The following is a 15824-nucleotide window of genomic DNA, read 5'->3' on the forward strand; positions in this document are numbered from 1 at the left end:
TTGAGGGTTTTTGAAAGTACAACGAGTGTTTCAAGCGGTAGGTAAAAAACTAAAAAGGAAGCATGAGATCCTATTTAAGTATAACTAAATTACTTTTTTAAGGGCTAGGCACACGTAGCTTATTTCGGGAACCGATTTCAGCAAGGGTATGTTCTACGTCGAGTGATTCTAATTAATGATGCTAAGAGGTGGGGCTTAGTGACGTTGTTTGGTGATTAATCATCATTAAATACGTTCTAGACAAGGAATTTACTGAGGCTTTAGGCATGTAATTAATCGTATTTAAAGATTATCGTAAATTAATCGTAATTAATGATGATTAATCACCGAAAAACGTCACTAAGCCCCGCCTCTTAGCATCATTAATTATAATCACTCGACGTGGAATATACCCTTGCTGAAATCGGTTCCCGAAATCAGCTATGTGTGCCTAGCCCTTTACCCGTGTTCCGGTAGTCTTCAAAATAACAGCATGTACCAGATCCACCGTCATCATGGTAGTGTCCGTGGCGAATCTTGCCAGCAAATGCAACAGGATGAGTTTCATCTACTAACTTGTAATGGCCCGGGTTTTTTGTATACCAGCCACTGTGTTGATAAAATACGACCCGGTCAAGTGTTGTTCCATTATTTGTTGCCTTAAACATATGTTTTACATTAATCGAGATATGAGATGTTTGAAAAATAGATAAAAACAATTTTTCCCCCAAATGAAAGTAAGAAACCACATTTAAACCTAAAATGAACAGAACTTGTTCTGTATACGGGGAACTGCCCCTTCCTCAACCTTCCACTCTTTACGCTAAAGTTTTAAAGTGCTTTAATATTACTTTTTATTCTAGTTTTTACTATGTTTGAGCAATCATTCTTTAAACAATTAGAACAAGAAAAGAGCTTTAGAGTAGAGAGCGGAGGTTGATGAGGGGCAGCCTTCCTCTTATATAGAATAGCTTATGTTAATTTTCAGTTTTACTGTCGTTTCTTACTTTCAAAAATTGCTTTCTTACTTTTTCGTAAATGAATCAAATTTCTTATCCGGCTCGTAACATTTGTTGAGTAACTTTAAACTAAACAAATTTGTATATCTTCCGAATTACCATAAAAAGTAGTTTCTTTTGATGTATATGTTGTTATCAAATGTTTTATTGTAAGGTTCTGGCTACTGTAAGTACGAGTCACATCTTACCTACAGTTCACTACCACATAACAGTTTAATATATTAAAAAAGAAAACATAATTCCTATATTTCCTTCTAAACGTCGATAAAAAAAAGTTTCTGTTAACACTAGCCTCCCTCCTACTGGGAAATTCCCCAACAGTGCTAAAGATGTTCCTCCCCTCTCTACCTTTTGTGCCAATAAGTATACAAAATTAATATCGTATTTTACAAAGAAAACGTTTTTCTACAATAAGAAAAGAGCAATTACCCCGTAGAGCTTATATTCAGGATTAGTCGAAATAAAGGGAGATTGGAGATCGCTTCATACCTCCTCCCCCCCCCTCAGTCCCTCTTCTACATATACACGAGTGCTCATGAAAATTTGTAAAAGTTGAGTTTAAAACGGGACTTCTTTAGACATCCAGAACAGCCCCCCCCCCGCCCTACCTACGCAATGGCCCACCGGCCCTACTCCACTATAGCTCATACGAAATTGAACATCACTATAAGTCATGCTGTTAAACATCAAGTGAATAAGCTTGGTTAAATGTAGCTTTAAAATAAACGTCTATTTTGACAGGTTATTTTTTATGGGCTTCTTGACTTTTTAGCAACGAATGTGCCACCGTAGTGCATTATTGCCACTGAAATTGAAAAGCTTAATATACAGTTTTTCAATAATTTTAAAGCGATTGGCTATCTCAGAATTTTCATTCAGTTACAACTTTGCTCTTTTTCGGTTACCACTGTAGTTCGGTGCCACAAAATGGCAGAAAACGACACGGGTGTTTATTGACGCATAATCTTTTGGCTACTTAAATAGAGCACTAGAGCTTTTAACATTCGTTCAGATAAGCTGTCTCCTAGTTATCCTCGACCACTGATTCCACGCGATAATCCCTGAAAAAAACAAAACAATAACAAATAAACACATCCATGATTTTTCCTTCTATATATTAAAAAATGTTGTATTGCACATTTTTGTTGACTAATTAAAAAAGAATTTTCCACAAAATAAGTTTTTCAAATAAAAGTAAAGAACTCAATTAAACCAAAAATGAGCAAAAATAAAATCAAATAATCTACCAAGCGTGAAACTACCACAAATCAGCATCAATAAATAAATGAAACCCAAAACGAACAGAAATTACAATAAATAACCGAGTCAAACTCAAAACGAGCAGAAATTAATATGAGTAGGGCTCAAAACCCCTATGCTTTCCCAAGGCCAGAGCATAATTTGCACTTTACTGAAAAAATATCAATGTTTTTACTTTGATAACTGTAATAAATAAAAAAAATATTGACATTTTGATTACTAAATATCAGTATTTAGTAATCAATTTCAGTATTTAGTACTCAATTTTTTCAGTAAAGTACAAATTATGTTCTGGCCTTGGGAAAACATAGGGGTTGAAGAACAACTGAAGGTACCCTCAGTTGTTCTTGGGATACTGCTGAGATGCCTTATTGGGAATTAGCATTAACACAGTGCATTTTGATTGAATCTTAGGGTAACACTTAGTTTTTAAACATAATGGACAAACGGGAGCAGTGGTGAATCCAGGAGGGCGCCCCCCCAGCGTAGTCTAAAGTAGTGTAAATTACTTAATTAACTCAAGTTTGCGTTAATTAAACTTACTCTTAGCGCAAGTTTATCGGATCACCCTATTTTGCCCCCCCCCCCTAATTTTTTTCGGATCAACCTATTTTGCCCCCTCCCCTATAAAAAAATCCTGGATCCACCACTGAATGGGATGATGGGCGTGGGAAGGGGACTAGTTGCCCTCTAATCACTTCGACTATTAAAAAGGGCATTGACCCTTTCTATTTTCAATCGAGTGGGCCCTTTTGGAAATTCCTAAGACAACTCCTTCGATACGAAGTGCCCTGGTCTAAACAAAAGAAAAAAAAACAAAATAATAATAATGCATTGTACCCACATCGATCTTTGCTATAAAAATGTCAAGCCTTCCAATCACTTTCTACTATTAAAAAGGGTACTAGCCCTATCAATTTCCAATCGAATGAGGCCTTTTTCAGTTTCTATGATAACGCTTTCTATAAACACCTTATATGCCCCCAAGGCATAAATTACACCCCTTGCCCTGAGGGCATTGAGAGGGTTGCCATCCTCAAAGACCTAATTTTCAGAACTTTCAACTAAGTCAAACAAACTGACTATAGCAATATTTTGATTGGATGTGTTTGGGAAAATGGTGGACGTGAGAGGAACGTTAATTGCTCTCCAATCACTTTCAACTATTAAAAAGGGCACTAGCCCTTTCAATTTTCAATCAAATGAGCCCTTTTGAAGTTTTTACGACAAAGTTTTCTATAAAAACCTTATATGCCCCCAGTGCAAAACTTACAACCCTTGCCCTGAGGGCTGTGAAGGGATTGTCGTCCTCAAAGACATAATTTCCGGACCTTTCAACTACGTTAAACAAAATGGCTATCTCAAAATTTTGATTGGATATATTTGGTGAAATGGTGGGTGTGAGAAGGGGGTCACTTGCCAGCCAATCAATTTCGACTATTAAAAAGGGCACTAGCCGTTTCAATTTCCAATCAAATGATTCCTTTTTGAAATTTCTACAACAACGTTTTCTATAAAAAAAACTTATATGCCCCCAGGGCATAACTTACAACCCTTGCCCTGAGACTGTTTGGGGGAGTGCCATCCTCAAAAACATAATTTCCTGACTTTTTAACTACATCAAACAAAATGGCTTTCTCAAAATTTTGATTGGATGTGTTTGGGGAAATGAGGGGTGTTAATTATCCTCCAATTACTTTCGACTATTAAAAAGGGTGCAAACCATTCAAATTTCCAATCGAATGAGCCCTTTTTGAAGTTTCTACAACATCACTATCTATAAAAACCTTTAATGCTCCAGGGCATAACGTAAAACCCTTGCCCCGAGGGCTCTGAGGGGGGTTATCATCCTCAAAGACCTAATTTCCAGAACTTCTAACTACGTTGAACAAAATAGCCATCTCAAAATTTTGATTGGATGTGTTTGGGGAAAAGGTGGGCGTGAGAGGGGGTTATTGGCCCTCCAATCACTTTCGACTCTTAAAAAGAGCACTAGCCTTTTAAATTTCATATCGAACGTGCCTTTTTTGAAATTTCTACGACAACGCCTTCTGTAAAAACTTATATGCCCCCAGGGCATAGATTACAGCCCTGGCCCTGAGAGCTGTGGGGGATTGTCCTCCTCAAAAACATCATTTCTATCGGGAAATCAACTACGCATAACAAAATGGCTATCTCAAAATTTGATTGGATGTGAGTAGAGGCCTCATGAGCTCGTGTCACCCACCCCTGCTGCCACCTATAACTTTTTTTACATAGTTTATGTCTGTTTGTTGTCAGTGAGAATGAAAAAACAGGAATTTTGTCACATTTATGTCTGTTTTCATGGATGGTTATGTGTGTTGGTCAATTTATTTGATGTTTTTATGGATTTTGTCAGTGAGAATTTGAAAAACAGGAATTTTGTCACATTTATGGATGGTTTTATGGATTTTGTCAGTGAGAATGAAAAAACAGGGACTGTGTCACATTTATGTCTGTTTTTATGGATGGTTATGTGTGTTGGTCGATTTATTTGATGTTTTTATGGATTTTGTCAGTGAGAATTGAAAAACAGGAACTTTCTCACTCCCTTCTTGTTGTTGTTCGATGCAGATGTTATGAGTTTCCGGGAAACAGTATTTGTTGTTGTTGTTCAAGCCAAATGTTATGAGTTTCCAAGGTAACAGTTAGATCACATGTTTCCTTCTCAGCCAATCAGCGACTCGGTTACATCTCCTTCTAAGTCAATCAGGGGGGGGGGCGGAAATATTAGAAAAAGAGGATTGCAGGTTGGGTTAGTTTAGATTTTTAGTTTATTATTTTATTACCTATTTAGTTTAGATTTTTAGTTTATTTCAAGTTTATTTATTACCTTTATTGTTGTTTAGTTTCAGTTTGGTTTAGTTTAGATTTTTAGTTTAGTTTTAGTTTAATGTTTAATTTTATTTTAGAGTTTTAGTTTAGATTTTTATTTTATTTTAAGTTTATTTATTACATTTATTTATAGTTTATTATTAGATAGTTTAGTTTTAGTTTAGAGTTTTTTTTAGCTAGAGTTTTACTAAAGAGTTTTAGTTAGAGTTTTAATTTAGCAGTTTAGTTTAGTTTAGTTTATATTTTATTTTAGTTTTAGTTTAATGTTTAGTTTTAGTTTAGATTTTTAGTTTATTTTAAGTTTATTTATTACCTTTATTTTTAGTTTAGTTTAGTTAGCTATGAGTTTAGAGTTTTAGCTTAGAGTCATAGCTTAGAGTTTCTGTTAGAGTTCTAGTTTAGTTTAGTTTTAGTTTAGTTTAGATTTTAGTTAGTTTAGTAGTTTTGATTTTTAGTTTAGTTTTAGTTTAATGTTTAGTTTTATTTTAATGTTCTAGTTTAGATTTTCAGTTTAATTTATTTTAGTTTTAGATTAGTGTTTAGTTTTAGTTTAGAATTTTAGTTAGTTTAAAAGTTTAGATCTTAGTTAGTTTAGTAGTTTAGATTTTTAGTTTATTTTAAGTTTATTTATTACCTTTATTTTTAGTTTAGTTTTAGTTTAGAGTTTTAGTTTAGCTAGAGTTTTACTAAAGAGTTTTAGTTAGAGTTTTAATTTAGCAGTTTAGTTTAGTTTAGTTTAGTTTAGATTTTAGTTTAGTTTTAGTTTAATGTTTAGTTTTAGTTTAGATTTTTAGTTTACTTTAAGTTTATTTATTAAATTTATTTTTAGTTTAGTTTTAGTTTAGTTTTAGTTAAGAGTTTTAGTTTAGCTAGAGTTTTACTAAAAAGTTTTATTTAGAGTTTTAATTTAGCAGTTTAGTTTAGTTTTAGTTTAGTTTAGATTTTAGTTAGTTTAGTAGTTTTGATTTTTTAGTTTAGTTTTATTTTAATGTTTAGTTTTATTTTAATGTTCTAGTTTAGATTTTCAGTTTAATTTATTTTAGTTTTGGATTAGTGTTTAGTTTTAGTTTAGAATTTTAGTTAGTTTAAAAGTTTAGATCTTAGTTAGTTTAATAGTTTAGATTTTTAGTTTATTTTAAGTTTATTTATTACCTTTATTTTTAGTTTAGTTTTAGTTTAGAGTTTTAGTTTAGCTAGAGTTTTACTAAAGAGTTTTAGTTAGAGTTTTAATTTAGCAGTTTAGTTTAGTTTTAGTTTAGTTTAGATTTTAGCTAGTTTAGTAGTTTAGATTTTTAGTTTAGTTTTAGTTTAATGTTTAGTTTTCTTTTAGATTTATAGTTAGATTTTCAGTTTAATTTATTTTAGTTTTAGACTAGAGTTTTAGTTTAGCTAGAGTTTACTAAAGAGTTTTAGTTAGAGTTTTAGTTAATTTAGTAGCTTAGTTTGGTTTTAGTTTAGTTTAGTTTTATATTAATGTTTAGTTTTAGTTTAAAGTTTTAGTTAGTTTAGTAGTTAAGAGTTTTAGTTAGAGTTATAGTTTAGATTTTTAGTTAGTTTAGTAGTTTAGATTTTTAGTTTAGTTAGACAGTTTAAAATTTTAGTTAGTTTAAAAGTTTAGATCTTAGTTAGTTTACTAGTTTAGATTTTTAGTTTATTTTAAGTTTATTTATTACCTTTATTTTTAGTTTAGTTTTAGTTTAGAGTTTTAGTTTAGCTAGAGTTTTACTAAAAAGTTTTAGTTAGAGTTTTAATTTAGCAGTTTAGTTTAGATTTTAGTTAGTTTAGTAGTTTTGATTTTTAGTTTAGTTTTAGTTTAATGTTTAGTTTTCTTTTAGATTTATAGTTAGATTTTCAGTTTAATTTAGTTTAGTTTTAGATTAGAGTTTTAGTTATGCTAGAGGTTACAAAAGAGTTATAGTTAGAGTTTTAATTTAGTAGTTTAGTTTGGTTTTAGTTTAGTTTAGATTGATTTTAATTTTTAGTTTTATCTAAAAGTTTTAGTTAGTTTATTAGTTAATAAGTTTATTTAGCGTTATATTTCATAGTTTTAGTTAGTTTAGTAGTTTAGATTTTTATTTTATTTAGACAGTTTAAAATTTTAGTTAGTTTAGTAGTTTAGATTTTAGTTTAGTTATTGTTTAGTTTTAGTTTAGTGTTCAGTTTTAGTTTAGAATTTTAGTTAGTTTAAAAGTTTAGATTTTAGTTTTAGTTTAGTAGTTAAGTTTAGTTTTAGTTTACGTTTAGTTTTATTTAAGAGTTTTAGTTAGATTTTCAGTTTAATTTAGTTTAGTTTTAGATTAGTGTTTATTTTTAGTGTAGAATTTAGTGTTAGTTTAGTAGTTTAGATTTTAGTTAGTTTAGTAGTTAGATTTTAGTTAGTTTAGTTTTAGTTAGTTTAGTTTTATATTAGAGTTTTAGTTAGAGTTATAGTTTAGATTTTAGTTAGTTTAGTAGTTTAGAGTTTAGTTTTAGTTAGAGTTATAGTTTAGATTTTTAGTTAGTTTAGTAGTTTGGAGTTTAGAGTTTAGTTTTAGTTAGTTAGGCAGTTTAGATTTTAGTTAGTGTAGTAGTTTAGTTTAGTTTTAGTTTAGTGTAGATTTTTAGTTTAGTTCTAGTTTAGTTTTAGTTTAGTGCTATAATTTATATTTAGTTTATTTTTAGTTATGTTTTAATTTAAATTTTTTAGCTAGAGTTTAATTTTAGTTTAGTTTTAGTTTAACGTTTAGTTTTATTTTAGAGCTTTAGCTAGATTTTCAGTTTTATTTAGTTTTGTTTTAGGTTAGTGTTCAGTTTTAGTTTAGAATTTTAGTTAGTTTAAAAGTTTAGATTTTAGTTAGTTTAGTAGTTTAGTTTTTTAGTTTAGTTTTAGTTTAATGTTTAGTTTTCTTTTAGATTTTTAGTTAGATTTTCAGTTTAATTTATTTTAGTTTTAGATTAGTGTTTAGTTTTAGTTTAGAATTTTAGTTAGTTTAAAAGTTTAGATCTTAGTTAGTTTAGATTTTTGTTTAGTAGTTTAGATTTTAGTTAGTTTAGTAGTTTAGTTTTTTAGTTTAGTATTAGTTAGTTTAGTTTTAGTATAGAGTTTTAGTTTAGATATAGTTTTTGTTAGAGTTTTAGTTTAGATTTTTAGTTAGTTTAGTTTAGTTTTAGTTTAGTTTAGATTTTTAGTTAGTTTAGTAGTTTAGAGTTTAGAGTTTAGTTTTAGTTAGTTAGAAAGTTTAAATTTTTAGTTAGTTTAGTAGTTTAGTTTAGTTTTAGTTTAGTTTAGATTTTTAGTTTAGTTATAGTTTAGTTTTAGTTTAGTGTTATAATTTATATTTTTAGTTAGAGTTTTAATTTAGCAGTTTAGTTTAGTTTTAGTTTAGTTTTAGTTTAGTAGTTAAGTTTAGTTTTAGTTTAACGTTTAGTTGTATTTTAGAGTTCTAGCTAGATTTTCAGTTAGTTTAGTAGTTTAGATTTTAGTTAGTTTTAGTGTAGAATTTTTAGTTAGTTTAGATTTTAGTTAGTTTAGTAGTTTAGATTTTAGTTAGTTTAGTAGTTTAGAGTTTTATTTAGTTTAGTAGTTTAGTTTTTGTTGAGAGTTTTAATTAGTTTAGTAGTTAAGAGTTTTAGTTAGATTTATAGTTTAGATTTTTAGTTAGTTTTGGTTTAGTTTAGTCAAGATTTTTAGTTTATTATTTTAGTTTAGTTTTAGTTTAGTTTTAGTTTTCTTTTAGATTTTTAGTTAGATTTTTAGTTTAGTTTTAGTTTAGTTTTATATTATAGTTTTAGTTTAGCTACAGTTTGCTAAATAGTTTTAGTTAGAGTTTTAATTTAGTAGCTTAGTTTAGTTTTAGTTTAGTTTTAGATTAGTGTTTAGTTTTAGTTTAGAGTTTTAGTTAGTTTAGTTTAGTTTTAAATTAGTGTTTAGTTTTAGTTGGAGTTAGAGTTTATTAGTTTAGAGATTAGAATTTAGTTTTAGTTTAGTAGTTTAGATTTTTAGTTTGAGTTTTAGTTTACTTTTTGTTTTTTAGTTAAGAGTTTTCGTTTTACATATGAGTTTTAGTTAGAGTTTTAATTTAGCAGCTTAGTTCAGTTTTAGTTTAATTTTAGTTTAGTTTTAAATTATTGTTAAGTTTTAGTTTAGAGTTCTAGTTAGTTTAGTTTAGTTTTAGATTAGTGTTTAGTTTTAGTTAGAGTTATAGTTTAGTAGTTTAGAGTTTAGAATTTATTTTTAGTTTAGTTTTAGTTATTTTAGTTTTAGATTATAGTTTTAGTTTAGATAGAGTTTTAACTATGAATTTTAGTTTGAGTTTTAGTTTACTTTTAGTTTTTTTTAGTTAAGAGTTTTCGTTTTACTTTAGAATTTTAGCTAGAGTTTAGTTTGGAGTTTTAGTTTAGTTTTATTTTAATGTTCTAGTTTAGATTTTAGTATTGTTTAGTTTAGTTTATTTTTAGCCATGGTTTTGAAGTGCTTAAAACGGAAAATAAATGCCGTTGTTCGTGTAGATTCTTCAGTGTCATAACGTCAACTAATAGTCTTTTCTACTGTTCACTGGAAGATATACTGTAATTTCATTGTCGAAAATGTCGGTGACTACACGAAGATCCTCGGGCGTGCTCTGATTGAGATCCAGCAAAATGTAACTGTATGGCTTGCTAGTCGCCTGAGTTTACGATTACAACAGAATTTTTGGGGCGCCGGGGTATATATGTTTTTTGAGTTTTATGCGCGAGCTAGAATCACGAACGACTCGATAGATAATATAGATAGTGCAATTCAAAGCAAGGGTTCGCATACATTTGCTCTGATGAAACAGATTGTGTAGAACTAGGGTTATGGAAATGTGCTCATGATGAGATCGGACAGTGAACAATTGCAGCATTTCCTGTGAGAGCTGTTGAATGGATTCGGCCAAATCATCAATGATCAGCCAAGAGTTCGTTTCAAAAATATTGAAAACATCAAGTCCTCTTATGAATTGTATTGGTATGGTTGTGGCAATAGCTTTTATTTTATCATAGGACTCCTGCCAAATACTATAGCAATAGTAGATTTTTTTCGGTTTTTCCAAAAACATTTTATCGCAATTTGAATTATTCTAGCTAAAAGCGTTGTTTTCCCTGACATTGAGGGTCCACACAGAAACGATCTGAAGGGTGTTTTAAATTGATACATATTGTTGACAACGGTGTGACTATAACTGGCTGTAAATTGTACGTGTCCAATGAATAATTAGTAATTTTCCAATGTATCTATCCATTCAAGAACAAAAAAAACAATAATTCATGGCGACATTAATTGCGGCAATATGAACATTTGTTCAACATGAACAATGATAACACTTGTTAAGTATGACTCTTTGTCAACATGAAAACTCTTTTTGTTCAACAAGAGCAACGATAACACTTTATAAATAAACACTAATTGTCTTTAAAGACTTTTCTGTACAACACTTTTGTATATTAGCACTTGTTGTACAAAACTTTTCTGTACAACACCTTTGTACAGCACCTTTCTGTACAACAACAAAATACACTTGGAACTAGCACAGTTGAATATTACAGTGAAATTAAAGGTAGGGCCCCCACCCCCGGGGGCCGGCCGCGGGAAGGGTCCCCCACCCCCCGGGAGCCGCGATGGAAAAACAATAGTTGTCGTCACTGCCACGGGTTAGTGGATGGGTTAGTGGTGGTGGTTAGTGCTTGGGTTAGATTAGTTGGTTAGGTTAATTTATGAAAGGTTGAGTGGTGATGGTTAGATTAGTTTATCCAGACCAAGTTGATTACGATAGTCTATGCATTCAACTCTGTCTGAAATACGATAGTGGCCATGAGGCAGGACACTCACACCATTCTCGAGCACATAAACCTTGTAAGATATATTCGACATTGCATTTTTTTTCCACTCTCACAGTATAATTTCTATACTATAGAGAGCGAAATGCAAGCACCTGCGCTCTTCGCACTAAGTAACTTTCTACGTAGGTTCTGTACACTCTCATGTTGAAGTTTCTCTTTACAAAATGCGTAGGCACCCCATTACATGTCTTCTTTTCATCCCCACTATGTGTTTCCACGCAATAAACTTTGGGACCCGGGAACACCCCCCTGGATATCAAATCACTCCCCGTCTCTGATTTTAATTTTAATAGTTGGTTGGTGGCTTGACGTTTCACCAGCTCGGGGTAGAGGGATGGATTCCAGTTGGTGAAATCCATCCACGAGCTGATGTGCACCCCATTTCGCAAATCACCCAATAAATCTTCAGTCCCATTTACCTTTAACAGCAGAGAATCTGTATCCCCATAGTAAACTTGAACCTCCCCCTCCCGTGGCCATTGCACCTTGCACACATTGTAAAAGAACGACAACATGAGCTTTTTGGAAATTTCTAGTACTGAACTACCTCCTGCTATATTCTTGTTCAGTACTACATTTCGCTTTTTCCTGTGTAGAAGAACCATGCCGGCCTCTATGCTCGTGAATGATGTAAAATTGGGGTCGGCACTAATTCGTGCACACTCTAGAGGGTCAGTCACGACGTCACAGTGTGATCTGTTGCGTACGCTTTCACAAATTTTGCCAAACGCTGAATTTAGAATGAGCTTATACATTTCCTTCTCCACCTTTGAATTTGCCTTAGAGCGTTTATCGACAAAGGTATCGATAAACGTTTTCAAATAAGGTTTCTGATTGAACTGCAGGACCCTATGTATTTTGGTGATTTTGAAGCCATTGTTCACCATCCAGTGCAAAAGCACATGGTGAACAACGATATTCTCTTTAGGGTCCAAATCAGCAGTCAGTTTTTGTTTAGAGGGGGTCCAATGCATCCCCATATCCTCAACCAATGGTCGATTGTAGGGGCTCATCGACTCCCTGGTCAATGGTCGATTGATACAGGGAAAAACAAAAGCTTTGACAGACTCGTGAAGGTCCAGTGGAATTTGACCGTCAATTTCAAAGAACCATCCTTGTGGCCCGTTGTCCTCGACGTTGTTAATGTCGGGGAACTCACAAGGATTCTCAAGCCATTGATAGTTCCCACACGACAAAGAGTAGTGTGACATTGCCGAGGGGTACAACGAGTTCATGTCCAAGAACACTGCATTTGACTTTACACCAGTGCTTTTTCCGCTCGGATCGGTTGATAAGACCCATTCCCCATGAAAAACATACCCTCCCCGCATTGAACGCTCTACAAAAAGGTGTTGGTCTACGTCAGTGATTAGGCCTAGTTCCTCCCTACTAATTTTTAAAACTAAATCCATCACTAAATGAGGTGTAGAAAAATAATATCGTCTATCTAACCCGAACTCTGAATAGATCTGGTCTGTATTCTTACAGACTATATCCAACAGAGTTAGAACGTCACTGGCCAAGTACGGTCTACAATAATCCCACCCATTTTTACAATTCCCCTTAGCCCACACCTTCTTGGCAAACTCATAATCCTCGGCTGTGCATTCACTGTTGGTCAGTGAATTGTGAAAAGCTTCAATTGGAGGTAGTTTCTCCTCGCTTAAGCGAGCGCCAGAATAGTAATAATCATATGCATATATACCTTTGCTGGTTAATAAGTCATATATTTCACTGTCTGGAAAGTGCTATTTAAGCAAGGGAAAGCTATCAAAATTGTCACTTTTCTGCATTTGAATTAGTTGACTTAAGGATTTGGGGAAAAAACTAAAAGAATCTAAAAACCTAATTTTATTCCAGCACGTACGCTCATTATCCACCACCTGCCATTTCAGTTCGAGAAGCAACAACTTCTCGGCCGATTTGGGAATAATGTTGTAGATAAATGAATTATTTACCCATGGACTTTCTACTCCCCCTCCCTCCCTGTGCATACGTGCCAGTGCTGGTAAAATAAATTTTAAGTCATAATAAGAGTTATGAATAAAAACTGGGATAAAAACTGTTGGCTAACATTTAAATTAAACGATTGATGTGCTACCCCCCTAAAATTACTACCCCCAGATGTTATTTTCTGCCAAATATGGTCGTGGTGTCTGTCTTTTTCCCTCCCCCCTCTTTTCTCGTTAGTCCCCGGATTCTCCTTATCAAACTCCCCCTTACAAAACCAACCTCTATTTTTATTTTTAATAGCCAGACGATCCTCTGCAGACAGCACCATAGGATAATGCGTATTTCTTAAACGAGAAATAGCGCCATTAGCTGTGCCAATCAGTTTAGTCAGTGCCTTGACCATGCACTCATTCTCATCCAATGTCTCAACTATTTCTAACAACCGCATGGTGGTAGAATTGTCTCTTTGTGCATGAGCATAGGACACTGCTATGACCTGGTGTTCTTTGATACGGTTTGGATATTGTGGATCATTCACCTCCACTAGCTTCGCTTCAAAGTTCAAAGACATTTAGTTACATTGGAAAAGAGTGTTTTTGAAATTTTTAAAGCGTAGAATAGCCTTATCTCCCGAAACCGATTCCACTGTCTGATATCCGTGTTATCTACAATGTCTTATATGACTTCGCAGCTTTAGTTCAGTCCAAAATCTAGAGAGGCATGTTGGACAGTAGAAACGGGTCCCCCTAGTCTTACCACCCCCTAGAACTCTACTAATGTCAGTGATAGGATTAAAATGGCCAATTGCATTCGGTTGACTAGGTGGTGTGTAAAACAACCACACCCAGTGTCTAACCAAATCAAATGACGGGCCACTTCCGGGGAAGACCACCCCCTTCTTTATAGAACGGGTTCCATCTTTAAATTCTGTTTCGTATTGTACCACAGTAACGCCAATATTTAAATGGGCATTGGCCCTTTCAAAAATGTCAATAGATCGTAGCGTTACTGGGTATTTTTCTTCTAAGCAAGGAAAATCTACAACTGAGAAATTAGACCCGTCCTTCCCGTGCACAGCCCAGTGATCTAAATTCGTCTTAGTGGCGTCACGTGCTAGAGGCTCGTATGCTGATATGATGAAAGCATACTTAAAACACTTTTGATCTGTTTCAAAACCGATATTCTGAACACGTTGACAACCCGCTAGATCTGGATTATAATTTAAAATATTATCCCTTTCAGACATAGCCCCCCCCTCTGAAAATAAACTCTTTTTTTATTTTACATATATTTACGCTTAAATTTTCAATAAATAAAACTACTGAGCCACTCCCATTTTCGTTATAGTTCTCGAGATGCGCTATAATTTGTCCTACCCACTCACTAAAAACACCCTCGAAATTTTCTAAATTTGGATAAATTACACGCATCTCAGAATGTATAAAATGATAATAAACCTCGCTTTTTCCCTCATTCAAATAAAAAACCTTTAAAACGATAGACACCTTAATTGAATCCCTACCTCCCCACAATTGAATGTGGTTCTGCCGACGTGCACGAATTTTATCTAAATAAGCCTGCACAATCTCTACAGGATCAAAAACAAAATTTCCCCCCATAAGTGTATTAAAGGGATCCCTAAACGGGGCAGTGAATAAAACTATATTATTTAATATTGTATTGGATAATAGGAAATCGGGAAAAGTTGTACCCCCTCCCCCCAGCTGTTCAATAATATTCCGAGTGTGTTCAACTTCACTAGTTTGAAGTGGGCAATCAGTGGGAGGAGGGGTCTCAGTAAAATCCTTTAAAAGCTGCAAAGTATTCGGGCTCAAGTCCGCATGCTCAACTGTGCTAGGTTCTACATTAAAAACAAAATCATCTAAATAGTCATCAATATTAGCTGGTACTTCAATAGAGTTGCCCCATGTTTCGTTGTCCTGAAACTCCATTGCCCCTTCCTCCTCTTCTTCACTGGACGGTGAATATGGGACCAATGCACCAACTTATAAATGAAAAAATAGCATATTTTCAATATGTTATCCCTACTGTTAAAATTTGGATTATTATTTCTTAAAAACAATGGGCTAATTCAACTCAAGATAATCTAAGATATGACATAGAAGGCGGCAATTTTTTGTTTTTTGCGGCGCATCCCTGCGGCGCATCCTGCGGCGCATCCCCCTTCAGCGTATCCCTGCGGCGCATCCGTGCGGTGCATCCTGCGGCGCATCCTGCGGCGCGTTCCTGGCCCGCGGCGCATCCCTGGAGTATATCTCGGGCCCATTGTTCTTTATGCAGCACCCCCCGCAGATTGTCTCAGTCCCCTTTACATACTACCCGTATAAACTTGAAATATTTCTAATTCCATACAGATTCAGTAAACACTTGAATTTAATTATGGAGGTTAGATGAACGAGTTTGAACTTCAAAATGTTGAGAACCGTTAGCTTGATTCCCCCTCGCTAAAATCTTTGGCACGATAGAAATATTCAGCGCAAATTAGAACGTCAATATGTGACAGATGGAATAATCTCTCTTAAAACTATGTGAAGAATAGCATTCAGTTTCAAAGGTACCTAAAAATATATGAGATAGCAACAAAGAAAATAGTAAAGATTAGAAAAAAATAGCATTTTGAGTTTCAAAGGCGGTGATTATTAATAGAAATTACCTAAAAATATTCGCTTATGAAATATCGAAGCGATAGCAAAGATTAGAAATAGAGCGGTTTCTTTGCAAAAAATTACATTTAGATATGTAATAGTGGGGGTGAGGGGTTAATATCCTGCAGAGATATGTTTATGTTGGAATTGAAAAAGAAAAAAACATTGGAAGAAATAGAAAGGTAGGAAAAAATTACTTACATTTGCATAATCCGCCTGGGCTTGGGGGCCCGAAGGACCAGGTAGTGCA

The 15824-nt window shown here is 33.3% G+C and overlaps 1 protein-coding gene across 1 annotated transcript in view; it reads right to left on the bottom strand.

The window, feature by feature from the left end:
* The window catches only part of LOC148955424 (uncharacterized), a 173979-nt gene that overhangs the window by 74060 nt on the left and 84095 nt on the right, over nt 1-15824 (bottom strand). Inside the window, exon 3 of the mRNA XM_089108186.1 lies at nt 443-638. Coding sequence (XP_088964312.1) covers nt 443-638 — 196 coding nt within the window. The remainder of the gene's footprint in view (nt 1-442; nt 639-15824) is intronic.

The sequence above is a fragment of the Artemia sp. Qi Xiang Cuo genome, chromosome 2 (genome assembly GCF_049724085.1).
Source record: "Artemia sp. Qi Xiang Cuo chromosome 2, ASM4972408v1, whole genome shotgun sequence".
Lineage (NCBI taxonomy): Eukaryota > Metazoa > Arthropoda > Branchiopoda > Anostraca > Artemiidae > Artemia > Artemia sp. Qi Xiang Cuo.